The 14,599-nt window shown below is 39.4% G+C and overlaps 1 protein-coding gene across 5 annotated transcripts; it reads left to right on the top strand.

Annotated features, from left to right (window-relative positions):
• Nucleotides 1-1,597: 1,597 nt before the first annotated feature.
• On the top strand, nucleotides 1,598-11,110 carry LOC125046607. Of its 5 annotated transcripts, none has more exons than XM_047644422.1 (4): nucleotides 1,604-1,708; nucleotides 2,297-2,587; nucleotides 3,104-3,314; nucleotides 10,124-11,110. In XM_047644422.1, exons 3-4 carry the CDS (start codon nucleotides 3,116-3,118, stop codon nucleotides 10,459-10,461), a joined length of 537 nt encoding a protein of 178 aa, XP_047500378.1. In that variant the 5' UTR covers nucleotides 1,604-1,708; nucleotides 2,297-2,587; nucleotides 3,104-3,115; the 3' UTR covers nucleotides 10,462-11,110. The 5 variants fall into 5 exon arrangements, with proteins under 5 accessions (XP_047500377.1, XP_047500378.1, XP_047500376.1 ...); XM_047644420.1 differs by having other exon boundaries at nucleotides 1,631-1,708; nucleotides 2,133-2,587; XM_047644423.1 differs by having other exon boundaries at nucleotides 1,640-1,708; nucleotides 2,355-2,587.
• The last annotated feature ends 3,489 nt before the right edge of the window (nucleotides 11,111-14,599 follow it).

The following is a 14,599-nucleotide window of genomic DNA, read 5'->3' as shown; positions in this document are numbered from 1 at the left end:
AATAATATATATGAAAAAATAATAGTGATAATATTCATAACATTAATGATAGCATTAATAATAACACTAAGGATAACAATATTGATAAAACAAGATAATGATTATACAAAATTATACAAATTTTACCAAATAATTATACAAAATTATACAAAATAATTATACAAAATGACAGCACTAATAGTAATAATATTATAAATAGTAGTGACAATGATAATGAGAAAAGTAATGATAATGATTATTTGATATAACTTATTCTATTCCCTTTTATCACGATTCCTTTTTTCTTTTTCTTTTTCTTTTTTTTGTTACTGATAGCTGATTATATAATTTTCATTATTAATCATTAGCAATTGATATAGCTTTTAAACAAATCATTATCTTGCAATATAGGTACATTGATATACGCACAAAACTTCGAATACTCATTTCCTTGAAAATTCATTTCAAGACGAAAGAAGCTTTTTCTCTTTCGGAAAATAAAAACGTTCTACTTTATCTGCAGATTGTCCTATCAAAAAGGCCTTCCCAGAATCCATAAAAAAGAAAAGAAGTCTTGGTAAGCTAAAGAAAATCTATTCAGTAGATATGGACACATTTTAGCATTTGTGTGTGTGTGAAAGAGTTAGTGCATAGATGGATGGAGGAGTAAGTGAGTGTGTGTGAGCCAGGGGGTGAGTGGGAGTGTAAAAACATGAAAGAATGCTACTTCAACGGTTGGAACTAAGTACCTGGCCTCGAGTGGAGTCGCTGTATACAAAGGGAGACGTCCTCGTCCCTGGCAAGCAGACACACATAAAAAGACATCGAAGCACAGGCGGAGGGTCTAACTCGCAGCCAACGCGTCCTCAACACCACGCGAAGACCATTGTGTCGTTGGTAGTAACGCTAATGATGATATTGAAAACAACAATGATAATTTTATGATTATGACAATAATGACAAAAACAATAACAATAATATTAGTAACGATCACAATTATAATAAAAACAACATTAATGATAATAATACTATTTGTAAAAAGCATTAATGATGATATGGTAATAATGACATTCATAATAGTAGCAAGGATAATGAGCAAAGTAATAATGATAATACTTATAGTAAAAAAATAGTATCAGTGATAACAATTATCTGATATAACCTCTTTTCTCTTCCATCACGGATAGATTTTTTTTCTTTTTCCGAAAACTGAATATATGATTTTTATGATTAATCATTATCATTTGATATAACTGTTAAACAAATCATGATCTTGAAATATAGATAGATAAATACACGAATAAAAGTTCGAATACTCATTTCCTTGAATATTTATTTCAAGACGAAAGAAGCCTTTTCTGAGTTTCGGAAAATTATATAATTGCTTGTACTTTATGTACAGATTGTCTGAGCAAAAAGATACTTTAAGAATGCATTTAAAAAATGAAATCTTGGTAAGCTAAAGAAAATCTGTTCAGTAGACATATATATTTTATCATTTATGTGAGTGCATAAATGGATGTGGGTGAGTAGTTGTGTGCATGTGTGTTTGTATAAAACGTTTGGAAAGAGAAAGTTGTTGGCCTTTGCTAAAGTCACAATCCGTAGGCGAGTTGGTTGCCTTGTACGACGGCATAACTACTTTCCTGTTGGCACTCGACGGCTTCAGGTGTTTCCCGAAAGCACATTTTAAGTATAAGTTCTGCCTTGCCTTGGTTCACACATACAAGTAAGATGTTCAGTTATTTCTCTTACTAGTCTGCGGTCAACGTGATATAAGCGTGCTTGTGTATACGAGTCAGTAGACTTCTAGAAGAATTAATTTATAATTCGATTGTGTATTGCTTGTGGGCTTGCAATCTTGAAAAGCGTTGTGGTAATTCTTGGGTGTACGATCATTTGACAGTGGTGATAACTGTGATTTTACTAGAAAGGACATCATGATGAAAACTATTGATGGTAGTAATGCTATGCCATAAAACAATTCTTTCATCAGTAGAAAAGACCTGGCATAAGCAAATACAAGCACACTTATAACGTTACTTAATAAGTATTCAAACTACTCTTGATATAATTATGTAATTTAATTAATTCAGCCATATCTAATACCTTTAATCAATTCAGATAAATAGCTCTTTATCTCCCATGTGCAGATGAGTGAAGGGTAGAAATCACACGCAAAGCATAACGTGAACAATACAATTTATTTAAAATAATTAGTAATTTGAAATATTGTATGAAACATCAACATAGAACAAACAAAAACAGATAACCCGACATAATTAAAATACCTTGATTGCACTCAAATACGTAAAAGAACAGCATCGTCAGAGGGGCACCTCACACACACGCCACAGTTCCTTGTCCTCCGCCAGCCCAGCCGCCACTGCTTACGCACTTCGCATTCACACACCAACGTTACCGTGCATTGGCTCAATGACTCGATGGCTGCAAGTACAAACAATTATCAACAATGCAGCGGCGTTTATGCGACACGTAATTCATACATGTGACAATACATCTGCCATTAGTCTGTCCTAGTGTACACTTAATTGATTACCACACAAATAATACGCCGTGCCAACACCGCAACCACGCAGGAGGGCAGGTAAGCAAACAAGCATTCCTTTCAGTAATTGCCACCTGGACACCACTTGTAGTAAGGATTACTATAGCACTATGCCATGGCATTCCCTACACAATACTCTATGCGAGTATGCAATGCATTACGCATAACAGTAATTTCTAATAAGAAAGTTCCGAAATATGATTATGATGATTGTTATAAACCGTAATGATAATGACAATGGAACAAAACACCGTGTTAGTGAATTATTCTGTTAACTGTGTTAGACAATTGCTTTGTTAACATTATCCTATAAGTGCCCTTTACATGACTGGGCAACATTCCACAAGCCTAAGGAATGTGAATATTAGTCTCACTACCAATCCCAAGTAATTGTTTAAGTTCATCAAATAAAAAACCTTGATGAAACTCACGTCTGAACAGCTGGAGAATTAACTACATTACAGATTATTGATGACTGGACACATAAGTAATTGAACGCAATATGGAGGACTAAATATAGCGGTTAATAACTGGCCTCCGCGCGTCTCTTTGCAGAACGAGCCACTCATGGAGATCCCCGCCCTCTTCCTCTTGTTCTTCGTCCTCCTTAGCCGCGACGCCTTCGGAAGAAGTACCGAAGGAGAGGCGGACCGAAAGACCAGCCGGAAAGAGGCTGTAGAAGACGCAGGGGAAGCCTTGACGCCGTGGGGGCCAAGGTCATGGCTGTCGGAGCGGAGAAAACGGTCACTCTTTATAGAAAGTCAAGGTTGGTGCCTGAACCTGTTTACCGATTTATATCCGCTGGAGGTGAGATCGTATGTAAACGGACACACACACACCTATATATGTGTGCATATAAATTAATGATTTGTATATATATCGATTCCACATATATACATACATATACACAAAAATATATACATGTATATATACTATATGTATTAATTACCTATCTATATGTGTGTGTACGTGTGATTTATATATCATTTTCATCCATGCATATAATAATATACTGTACCTATATACATGTATATGTATATATGTATATGCACACACACACACACATAGATGTGTACATAAATTCATGTACATAAATAGGAAATATAAGAAAACGATTTAAATGACATTTGCAGCAGAAACTTCTCATTGTAAATCTGCTAATGCCTTATTTGCAAGTGATTGATTGATTGTTTGATTATTTAAAATTATCTGTCGCGTCAACAGCTAAGGTCATAAGCGGCGAACACCTTCTTAGGCTGAAATATTAAAAATATCTAAAACGTAAAAATCTATCAATAAATGTCATAAATAACAATGAACATTATATTAAAAAATCAAAGCATAAACATTATGCATACTTAAATTTTATTGAAAATATTAGTTTCCCTAAGGAAACTAATAAGACCTTCTATTTCACAATCCTCCCCCAATACATTTTTCAGTGTATATGGGTTGAGACATGTACCTTCCTCTTTGGTCTGAGAATGTTGCACATCTTTCCATTACATGGCTCTTGGTATTCCTCACAGCGTGCTTCACTTTTAGCCATCATCGGCCCATGAGTCAGTCTTGTGTGCCCGATTCTCAGCCTTTTTAATACAACTTCTACTAGTCGGTTGGGATGGATGTTGGTCGTCCAACTGCCAAGGTCATCTCTAATCTCTCGCACTTTATTTCTAGAGGTATGCCTCAATTGTTCCCTCCATTTATCACGAAGACAACTCCTGATGCTGGGTTTCATGTCAGTGTGTGGGAGAGGAAAACGAGCATCACAGGGCTGAGTGGCAGCTGCCTTGGCCTTCTGATCAGCTCGTTCATTCCCACTCATACCAACATGTGCTGGCACCCAACACAGAGTTATCTTTTTACGGGCTAACATCAGTGCAAGCCAATCTTGAACCTCCCTCACTACTGGATGTGATCAGTTTAAGCTCTTGATTGCTTGCAAGGCACTACGAGAGTCACAATATATTACAACGGAATGGTTTCTAAGATCTCTAGTCATCTTGAATGCTGCAAGGATGGCATGTAACTCTGCAGTGAAAATCGAGGCTGATCGAGAAAGACTGCCAGATGCAGTCTTCATTCTGCTCACTGCTGCAAAGCCCACACCATTTTCAGATTTCGAACCATCTGTATATATTGCATATGATCCTTGGTACTTCGAAGTGTGTTGAAGAAATATCTCTCGCCTTTCCCAATTCCGACCAAATCCAGCTCGACCTGATTAGTCCAAGGGGGGACTTGGGAAGTTCCAACAGCCAGAACCTTTGTGAGATTTAAATTAAGATCTTCCTCAAGATTCCTCATTCTCCTACCATAGGATCGGCTATCCTCAAGGTGGTTGAAAACCAATCTGGATGTAGGAGATCCCGGAATCCTTTGTCGTCTCGTGTAGTAAATCAGGTTCATGTAGTCCCGATGTAATGAAAGAGGTGGTTCTCCACTCTCGGCATACAGGGACCTGAAAGCCCCTATACAGATTCTGAGAGCTTCATTATGAACCGAGTCCAACATTCGGAGAACAGTGGGAGTTGCAGATGAATAAGCCTCACATCCATAGTCAAGTTTACTACGAATAAGTGCTTGGTAAAGCTGCAGAAGCGTTGTGCAGTCTGCACCCCAAGATAGGTATGAAAGAACCCGCAAAATACTAAGCGCTTTTGTAGCTTTCCCTTTTAACTGTTTAATGTGAGGCCCCCATGTAAGCCTTGATTCAAAAATTAGACCCAAGTACTTTACCTCTTGGACAAAATGCAGTGGGTTTGCGCCTAAACAGAGGGAAGCATGGAACTTTCCTCGTTTGTGGAAATGCATAGCCATGGTCTTGCTTGGAGAAAATTTGAACCCATGGTATGTTGCCCATTGCACAACCTGATTTACTGCAGTCTGCATGTGTCCTATCACATCCTGTAAGCTTCCTCCTGAGCAGTACAGTGTAAAGTCATCCACATACAGACTACATGAGACAGCACTTGGAACGACCTTTACAATATCATTTATAGCAATGGCAAACAGGGTCACACTTAAGACACTCCCTTGTGGGACCCCTTCCAGCTGATCTTCCAGGTTAGAGAAGCTGTTTCCCACCCTCATTCTCAACTTCCTGTTAGCAAGGAAGCTTTGTATGAAGGTAGGCAATGCTTCTCTTAAGCCAATGTCATACAGCTTCATGAGTATGCCATGCTTCCAAGTAGTATTTTCAAGGTCAAAGTAGACTGCTAACATATGACGTCGCTGTGTGAAGGAATTCTGTATTGCAGTTTCCATCTTCACAAGTGCATCTGTGGTAGATCTCAGTTTTCTAAACACATATTGATATGGAGTAAGCACGTTTTAGTTTTCTAGCAGCCATGTCAACCTGAAGTTTACCATTTTCTCCATTAAATTGCAGATGCAGCTGGTGAGAGAAATTGGTCTATAATTCTATTGTATAGAAGCATCCTAGCCAAGTTTAGGGACAAGAAGGATTATAGCATTTTTCCATGTGGATGGCACTGTGCCCTCCCTATAGATCTTATTGAATAGATCCAACAGGAACTTTTAGAAGCTCTCCGGTAGGTGAGATATCATTTGGTATGGAATATCGTCACTTCCTGGGGTAGTCTTACGGCAGAGCTACAAAGCAGAGTCCATCTCCTTGTGCAAAAATGACAAGTTGTATGTAAGTTTTGCTGCAGTGCTATTGAAGAACGACACTGGGTGTCGTTTCTGAAGAGTGTAGAATCGGGCAGTGTAAGATGCTCCAGAGGAGATCTCTGCCATGGATTTTGCCAGCTCAATTGCAACATCTGTTTTGTCTGTGAGGATTATGCCATCTATTTTCAGAGCAGGTGGTGATATGGATGTGCTCTTTCCAGCAATCTTACACACCTTGTCCCATACCCATGCTGAAGGGGTCCCAGAGTTTATTAAGGAGACATACTGCCTCCACGATGTCCGCCTAGCCTCTTTTAGCACTCGTCTGGCCTTGGCTCGGGTCTTTTTGTACAGGATCAAGGTTACATCGCTTGGGCGTCGTTTCAACTGCCTTAATGCAGCTTTTCTTGCTCTGACAGCTTGTTGGCATTCATCAGACTACCATGGTACCGGAGGTCGACGGTACTGCCCACTACCTCTGGGAATTGATGCTTCTGCTGCAAGGTGAATTCGTGATGTGAAGTGACTAACAGCATCTTGAACACACTGGAAATCATTCACAGATCCTTGCAATACTGCAGTTGATCTAAAAACATTCCAGTCTTCATGTTCAAGTCGTCATCTCTGCACTCCTCCAAAAGTATTGGATAGTGGTCACTTCCATGTAAGTCTTCCATGACCTGCCAAATGAAATTCAACTGTGAATCAGGTGAACCAATTGACAGGTCAATATTGGAGAATGTCCCAGTTTGAATTTGGAAATGTGTAGGTACATCATTGTTAAGTAAAACTGCATCTACTCTTGAGAACAAAGACTCCAAGGCCTTTCCTCCAGGGTTGCACAAAGTGTCTCCCCAGAGGTGATGCCGACCACTGAAATATCCCAAAAGCAGAAATGGAAGAGGCAACTGCCGAAGTAGATCTTCCAAATCATCTATGTTGAGATTATGTGGAAGGTAGATGGATGCAACAGTGTAAGGTCATGTCAAGCCTATTCTCACAGTCTTCACCTGCAGTGTCGTCTGCAGGTGGATGGCTTGGAAGTGAATATCCTAACGTACCATCACTCCTACTCCTCCATGAGGTCAATAATTAAAGGTTCCATAATGGGCTTGAACTTGGAATCCATCTCAGGGAAATGGGACGATTTTCCCTGGTCATAATCTCTTGTAGGCATATACAAACTGGATTACATAAAGCTATCAGATGTTGCAGTTCTTCCCATTTTGCATGAATTCCCAAACAATTCCATTGGATTATGGTATCCAGTTCTTCAGGTTGACAAACTACTTCATTATGTGTTTGGCAGCACCTGTGGTTAAAGCCCGCCCCTACACCTTTAGGCTGTCCCTTTCCAGCATCTTGGGAGTACCTTTAGATGGGTTGTTTACCTGTGGAACTAGTTTCCACAGGCTCAGAATTTTTTTGCTTGGGCAAAGGACGGACCTGAGCCTTTACTTCAAGGGCATTCTGCTTAGCAGCAGAGGCCCCTGTGGATGTGGTGGCAGCTGAAGTTGTCACCATTGAGGCCTCTGGAGCCTTAACTGATGACTCCAATGACCTTACTTTGGGAGGAGGAGTCTCCTCAATAGACCCTTCACTCCTACATTTCTGGTGGAACAACTCACCAGAGGCAGTTTCAGCATTTGCGGACTGAGGTTTAAAGGTAGTGGCAGAGTGTGTGGTGTTAGAAGTATTGGAGGGTTGGTGGAAAGGAGGATGGGCTAGAACTGAGGCAAAGGACTTACCTGGCTGTGCAAACAGCACACGGGCACGTCGCTATGCTACTTCTATACCTCTGGAGCCCTACCTGATGGCTCAATAGACCCCACTCTGGGAGGAGGCTCAGGATTCCTTTGCCTGGGCAAAGGGCATATCTGAGCCTTTGCTTTAGGGGCATTCTGCGGTAGCAGAATGCCCCTAAAGCAAAGGTTAGAGCTGTCACCGTTGAGGCCTCTGGAGCCTTGACTGATGGCTCCAAAGACTTTTCCTTGGGAGGAGTCTCCTCAATAGATCCCACTCCGTTTTTGGTGGAACAACTCAGCAGAGGTAGTTTTAGCATTTGAGGAATGAGGTTTAAAGGTGTGGTGTAAGAAGTATATAGGATGGGCTAGAACTGAGGCAAATGACTTACCTGGCTGTGCAAACAGCACACAGGCATGTCACTTTGGTTCTGGAAAAGTAACTTTCTCCTTGCTTCTTATTATCAATACTTTTTTTTCAAACTTGTACATTTTACATTGCTTAGAAGAAGCTTCATGATCTTCTTTGCAGTGGGAACAGCATATTGGACCTGGACAGTTGTCATCTACTTGATGACCTGTCGTACCACACTTTACACACACTCTTGGTTGTCCATTTTCTTTAAAATGGCAAGTGTTGGCTCCATGCCCATAACCCTGGCAGTGGAAGCACCGCATAGGGTTGGGCACATATGGCTTTACCTAGAGGTGGTACCATGCCAATTTAACTGATTCAGGTAGGACTAACGATTCAAAAGTTAGAAGAAGAGCTGGTATAGACTGTTCCAAACCATCAACTTTCTTCTTAAAATGTTTAACTGCCACTACATTAAAATTCTTAAGTTCTTCTAACAGTTTCTCCTTAGAATACCTCATCAGGTCTCGGAAAAAGACAATTCCCTTACACTGATTGAGGGTTTTCTGAGGAGAACATGAGAGTTGAGCCCCAGGAATGTTTCATATCACACGCAGACGGTCACTCTCGTCTGGTGACGAAACTTCAACTATCAGGCTACCATCTCGCTTTGGGGTGATGCGAGGATCATGTTGACATACCTCAACTATCTTCCGATGTACTTCAAAGATATCAAGATCCATGATAGATACACCATCAATGGTCTTAACTATTAGGTATTTACTATATGATACACTTTCATATTTACCAGGTAAGATTTCCTTAATGGATTGAGGAGGACTTTTCTCCTTCTTACCTGGTTTGGGAGCTCGGGAACCATTACGATTCCCATTCTTGCCCTTTGTAAATTTGCAGATATCATACAAATTATAAATCTTCATTTTCTCACCCCCCTCCCCCCACCCACCATGGAGTCCAACGAGGGGAAGCTATAGTCGGGACTCAAATTTTCCCAACAGCCACAGGGGTAGTGAGGAAATATATGCAATTACTATTACAGTGCTGATGGTAGTCGCGGGACCTGTGCTCTACGGACTGGACAATGCCTGCTTGACTCTAGCCATATTTGACCAGCTGATTGACTTGACCGGGCCTTGATCAAGCCACCCGTCTAACCAGAATAGAGGACCAAAGAGGTGTGTTGCTAGCTGCAGGACACAGCGTGCAGCATCGCTCAACCTCCAGGACTCCTCTCTCCTGGTAATACGGGACGGCACGCACGGCGAAGACACATGGGAGAGTTCTCCCTGGTCCAAGATGTAATGAACCAGGGGTGGGTACACCATCCCCTCTCATAGTCCTTGGTGCACCAGGAAGCTATTTTATCTCATCCCTCACTCTTGACCCCTCAAGTATGGGTAGCCCTCTGGTCCAGCTCACCAGCTCATTGGGACCTCAAGCCCCCCCACCGCGGCAAGGCGGCTTCCATTAGGGGGTATTTGCAAGTGAAAATGATTGTATGAGAGTACATCACTAAATACCAACATAAAAACCATTTTGGATTGATGACATATTTTTGGTTTACAATAAGAATGTCGTGAATCATGATTCGTTCGGCGAGCTCTCTTGCAATTTGATGACTTGGAAAAGTGGTCTTTACCAATGATTCTGTTTGCTCATCCTGTTACATGTTACATAAAATGTTTATATATGTGTGTAAGTGTGTGTAATATTTGTTTTTACACATTTTGACTTCATCGCTCTCCGTATAAACAGGGTTTTTATTCACGTTTTCTAATTTCGCCTTAAAGTATTCTCAGTATTTTCGAATCTGTTCAGGACGCATCCAATGGGACCAAGGATCATCGGTCGCTTACACGCCAGGAGAGGGAGCAAGGGTCCCCGTGGTTCCTCAAGCTCCTTCGCCAGCTCTAGCTTCAATTCCAGCTGCTCCGGCGTCGTCACCGCCCTCATACATCACCCGAATGGTGCCAGTGTTCATGTCGTCACAGTTCGGGGGCTTTTCGGACTTTGAAGGCGGGTTTGGAGGCGGGTCTGGAGGCGGGTTTGGAGGGTTTGCAAGCATTGATTCCCATCCATGTATTAATATGTGCGAGGTTCGGAACGAGCGTGGAGGCTGTGATGTTAATGTTACATGTTTTTTTATTAAGCCATAAACTGTATTCATATGTAGGAAAGGTATGAGAATTGAGAATGAATACTTGCACATTAATATTTATTAAGATAGATAAGGTAAACATGAGAATGACTTTGTAAACAACCGTGTTTCACCCTTCCCGCCAGGTATCATTAATTAAGGCTTCATGAATACCGTTTTATCACTAATTTACTTTCATTTTACCTGTTCAATTTTAAGTGTGAATATCAATTCATCCCTGTGTGTTTTATATGTTCTCCCTTTTTGACATTTGACACTCGTTTGTTAAGGCTTCAATTTTACACAGTCAATATGTACTAATTATAAAACAAAAAATCACACTACCATGTTGGGTAGGGTGTTTCAATAATTGTCGATTTTCTAAAATTTGCTCGAATCCCGGGGGCAAGGTAAGAAATAGTTTGGATATGTATTCTTTTTTTTTTTTTTTTTTTATTAAAATATTAAAAGAATATCTCGTGTTCTCTATTTTCAATTGAAAGTTTTGATAAAATTATGATTTAGACACCGCATCGAACGCCAAATAGCGCCTCGTTTTTTGTTGTCGGTATAACTATTTTATTTTTAAAATACCTCAATATTATACTTTTCTTTAATATTTTTGCATAAAAATTATTTCTATTATAAATAAATATTATATAAAGTTCTTTAATTGCCATAAGACTAATTTTTCAATTAGTAGGCTTGACTTCTCTTTACTTTGTGTTCTCTCCCACCGAATCGGGCTTGGGTTTGGCTCTCGGACTTCTCACTTCGCTTAAATGATTTGAAGTAACATATTCTATTTAACAAGAAGCTATAAAAGGAAAGGATTATAGTAATGATTTTATTTGGAACATTATATATTGCATACAATATAATTTTCATTCTACTCCTTTGTTTACATTGCCATATCTCCGACTGCGCCGTTCTCTAGTTACTGTTACAACAACAATTCTGTTTATGTCTTCGCATTTTTTCATGTCTCCAATCAGTCTTTCACAGTTTTGATTATGGCCAGGTATCAATGAACTTTTGGGTTTCCACATATCGATTTCAAGCATATCATAGGCCAAGTATGCAAACTTCATATCTGTGGTCAGATGACGGAAAAAGGCGAACAAAACACTCTCACAAAACACTTGTTGGGAAATGAAATCTTTCACACTCAGATTACACTATTTTTCTGTAGTGAAATTGTGCTTCTCCTTATTTTTGAATAGGGCTGGTGTGTATGGCCATTTTTCACGAATTCCTCTTTTCAAGATCTTTGCAACTTCATCTACGTAATCATGATCAACAGCCAAGGGAAGAAGTGTACCATCTAAATAATACAGATGTCTGTTGGTGGACGAGAAGTAGCTGCTAGGAAAGCCAAGTTCACAGCCAATCCTGGCATACCTCCTTGAAGTTTCAAAAGCAGTTCTGAAAAGAGTCATTCCATTGCTGTTCACAGCAGAACGCCAGCACATGAAATGAACTTTTGCAAAATCAAAAATACTTCTGATTGTTCTTGGATTTTTTTTTCAGTGCTTTCAGACATATTCAGTCATCTATTTTTGCATTTCACTCGTAGGTGTTCTCATGTATTCCACAGTTTCCTCAGGAGTAGTGCCTGCAGTTGTAACTTCGCATTCCAGTTCGTCATAGCTCAACTCTAAATTTCAAAAGACATTTCTGCAATATCTTCACTGTAGCATATAAATGGGACTTTTGCATTGTTGGTCTGCTTCCGTTTCAGTCTGTTAAATTCCCGTCTTTACGCCTGATAATCAACACTTCTGAGTGATCCATTGCTTCCTTGTACTTTTGCATCATACCAATCTATAACTTCCTTGAGGATTTCTCAGTGTTGTTTCTTTGCCTTGAATGACACAATAACAATTTTCGAGAATTTTGTCTTCAGTGTTACATTTCTGATGGGGTCGTAGTACTCTTTCTTTATTTTCTTTATTTTTTCTTTCATATACCAAGGTGATATTGTCTTAATGCCGAATTTGCTATACAGCACAGCAATTTCCGCTTGCAACTTGGATAAAATCTGAGATTCCGTAATAGTCAAATTATTGCATGGCAAGCTATCTTTTAGTGTCTGGTTACCATGTCCTTTTAACGCACAGTATCGAGCAAGAATGTCACTCTTCGTCAGTGTTCTAGGTGGCAAAACATCAATGGTACCAAACTCTTTCAGTATACGTGTATCGGCACTACGCAAACCACCACGTCGAAGTGCCATATTGCCACTGACGAGATCGTCACCACAATATAGGCGAGCGAGTAATGTGCATTATTAAGGTAGCACAAGTTTATATGGAAATGCATAGTGACTGGGAATCTTTACGGAAGTCCCCAGGAATCATTCGCAATGACCTAAGTTACCCTATGTTTGATTCTGCCATAATGTCGGATGAACCGAAATGTCCTTCCGTGGGTCATGCGGGTCACAGCCGAGGCCGCCGCACCTCATCCCAGCGCCGGAAATGGTATTATACTTTAATCAAAAATTGCGAATAGTAGATATTTTTTGATTTGTCTAATATTTTGCATGTCGTCATTTAAGCATAGTAGGCGCCTGTTTAGCAACTTGCTGAATGATTCTGAAAAAGTCGAATATATTGAAACACCCTAAATTGTTGGGGTTCGAGAACGCTGGGCTGAGTATTTTGAGCAATTGCATCAGGTTAGCCCTCCAGCAATTAATTTGAGCGGAGTGGTGTCGCAATCCACATATGTGTATATGTGTATCCCTGTTGAATTACTAAAGGCTGAGGGTGAACCTATGGTGCATGGTTACTGGTTACTGGGTACAGCTTAATGCATTTACCAATGATATGAAGCTCTTGGATTTAAGGGTCTCCTGAATATATATATATATATATATATATATATATATATATATATATATATATACACACACATATACATATACATATGTACATATATATATATATACACACACATGCGTATATATGTGTATATATATGCATATACATACATGCAATACACATATACACACATATATATATTCAAACATATGAATATATATATATATATATATATATATATATATATATAGAGAGAGAGAGAGAGAGAGAGCGAGGTGTGTATATATATATATATATATATATATATATATATATATACATATATGTATATATATTTATGTATATAAGTATATATATACACTTAAATACATAAATATATACAAATATGCACACAAAAAAGCAGATATATACCACAAACACACACACACACACACACACACACACACACACACACATATATATATATATATATATATATATATATATATGAGTGTGTGTGTGTGTGTGTGTGTGTGTGTGTGTATGTGTGTGTGTGTGTGTGTGTGTGTGTGTTAAAACCGTGCTATAAGTAAATGTAATAAAATATATTTTACATCTGTCTTACTTACTAAGAGTGTTTGATGTTTCCCTTCATGTTCAATATTATGCTGGTACTGCAAATACACAGAAACTTAATGTCATAACGAAAAGAGTAGAAAGTGCCCACTTTTTTTTCATTCAGTATACTTTTTCATTGGGGGTTTGATCTTATTAAATTTTAGTTCTTCCCTTCAATATATATATATATATTTTTTTTCATGTACAATCTTTCTCTGCACTGCTAGCCGCATTTATAAAAGTTTTTGAGTAATAAAAATACATTAAATGGAAGTACCCCTTGATCCGGCGAAGAGCCTTGTTACAAAAGGCATCAAGACAAGCCTCCGAGGAACTAGATAGCGTCCAGGTTTCGCTTCCAATGAGCAAAACTGTCAGTATCAAGGTCTTAAAGACACGTAGCTTGGTCCTTCTGCATAGGTACCAACATCTTCAAATGCCCTTGTTGATCGAGTTTATGGCTTCTGCTGCCAGGCCAATCTGTCTACTGACTTCAGTGTCCTCACCGCAAGCATGGATCGACTGGTTCCTCTAACAGGCCCGCCACCAGCTACTTCAGAGATTCAGATAGGATAGCAACATCATTGGGAAAGTCAAGGCCTGAGACCTTGATATTGCACACTTTTGCTCCATACAGACTTTGGATAATAGCTCTGCCCAATATCCAGTTCATGCACATGTTGAAAGTGTTGGTGCAAGGACGTAGCCTTGCCTCACCCCTGAATTAACAGGAAA

Source organism: Penaeus chinensis, chromosome 39, assembly GCF_019202785.1.
Source record: "Penaeus chinensis breed Huanghai No. 1 chromosome 39, ASM1920278v2, whole genome shotgun sequence".
Taxonomy (NCBI): domain Eukaryota; kingdom Metazoa; phylum Arthropoda; class Malacostraca; order Decapoda; family Penaeidae; genus Penaeus; species Penaeus chinensis.
The sequence above is the reverse complement of the archived record's forward strand: the minus strand, read 5'-3'. Positions and strand labels throughout refer to the sequence as shown.

Coding starts and splice junctions, on each gene's coding strand:
- LOC125046607 (XM_047644421.1), top strand. CDS start 3,116: ATGGAGATCCCCGCCCTCTTCCTCTTGTTCTTCGTCCTCCTTAGCCGC. Junction 3,315..10,123: donor ACTCTTTATAGAAAGTCAAG/GTTGGTGCCTGA, acceptor GAATCTGTTCAG/GACGCATCCAATGGGACCAA.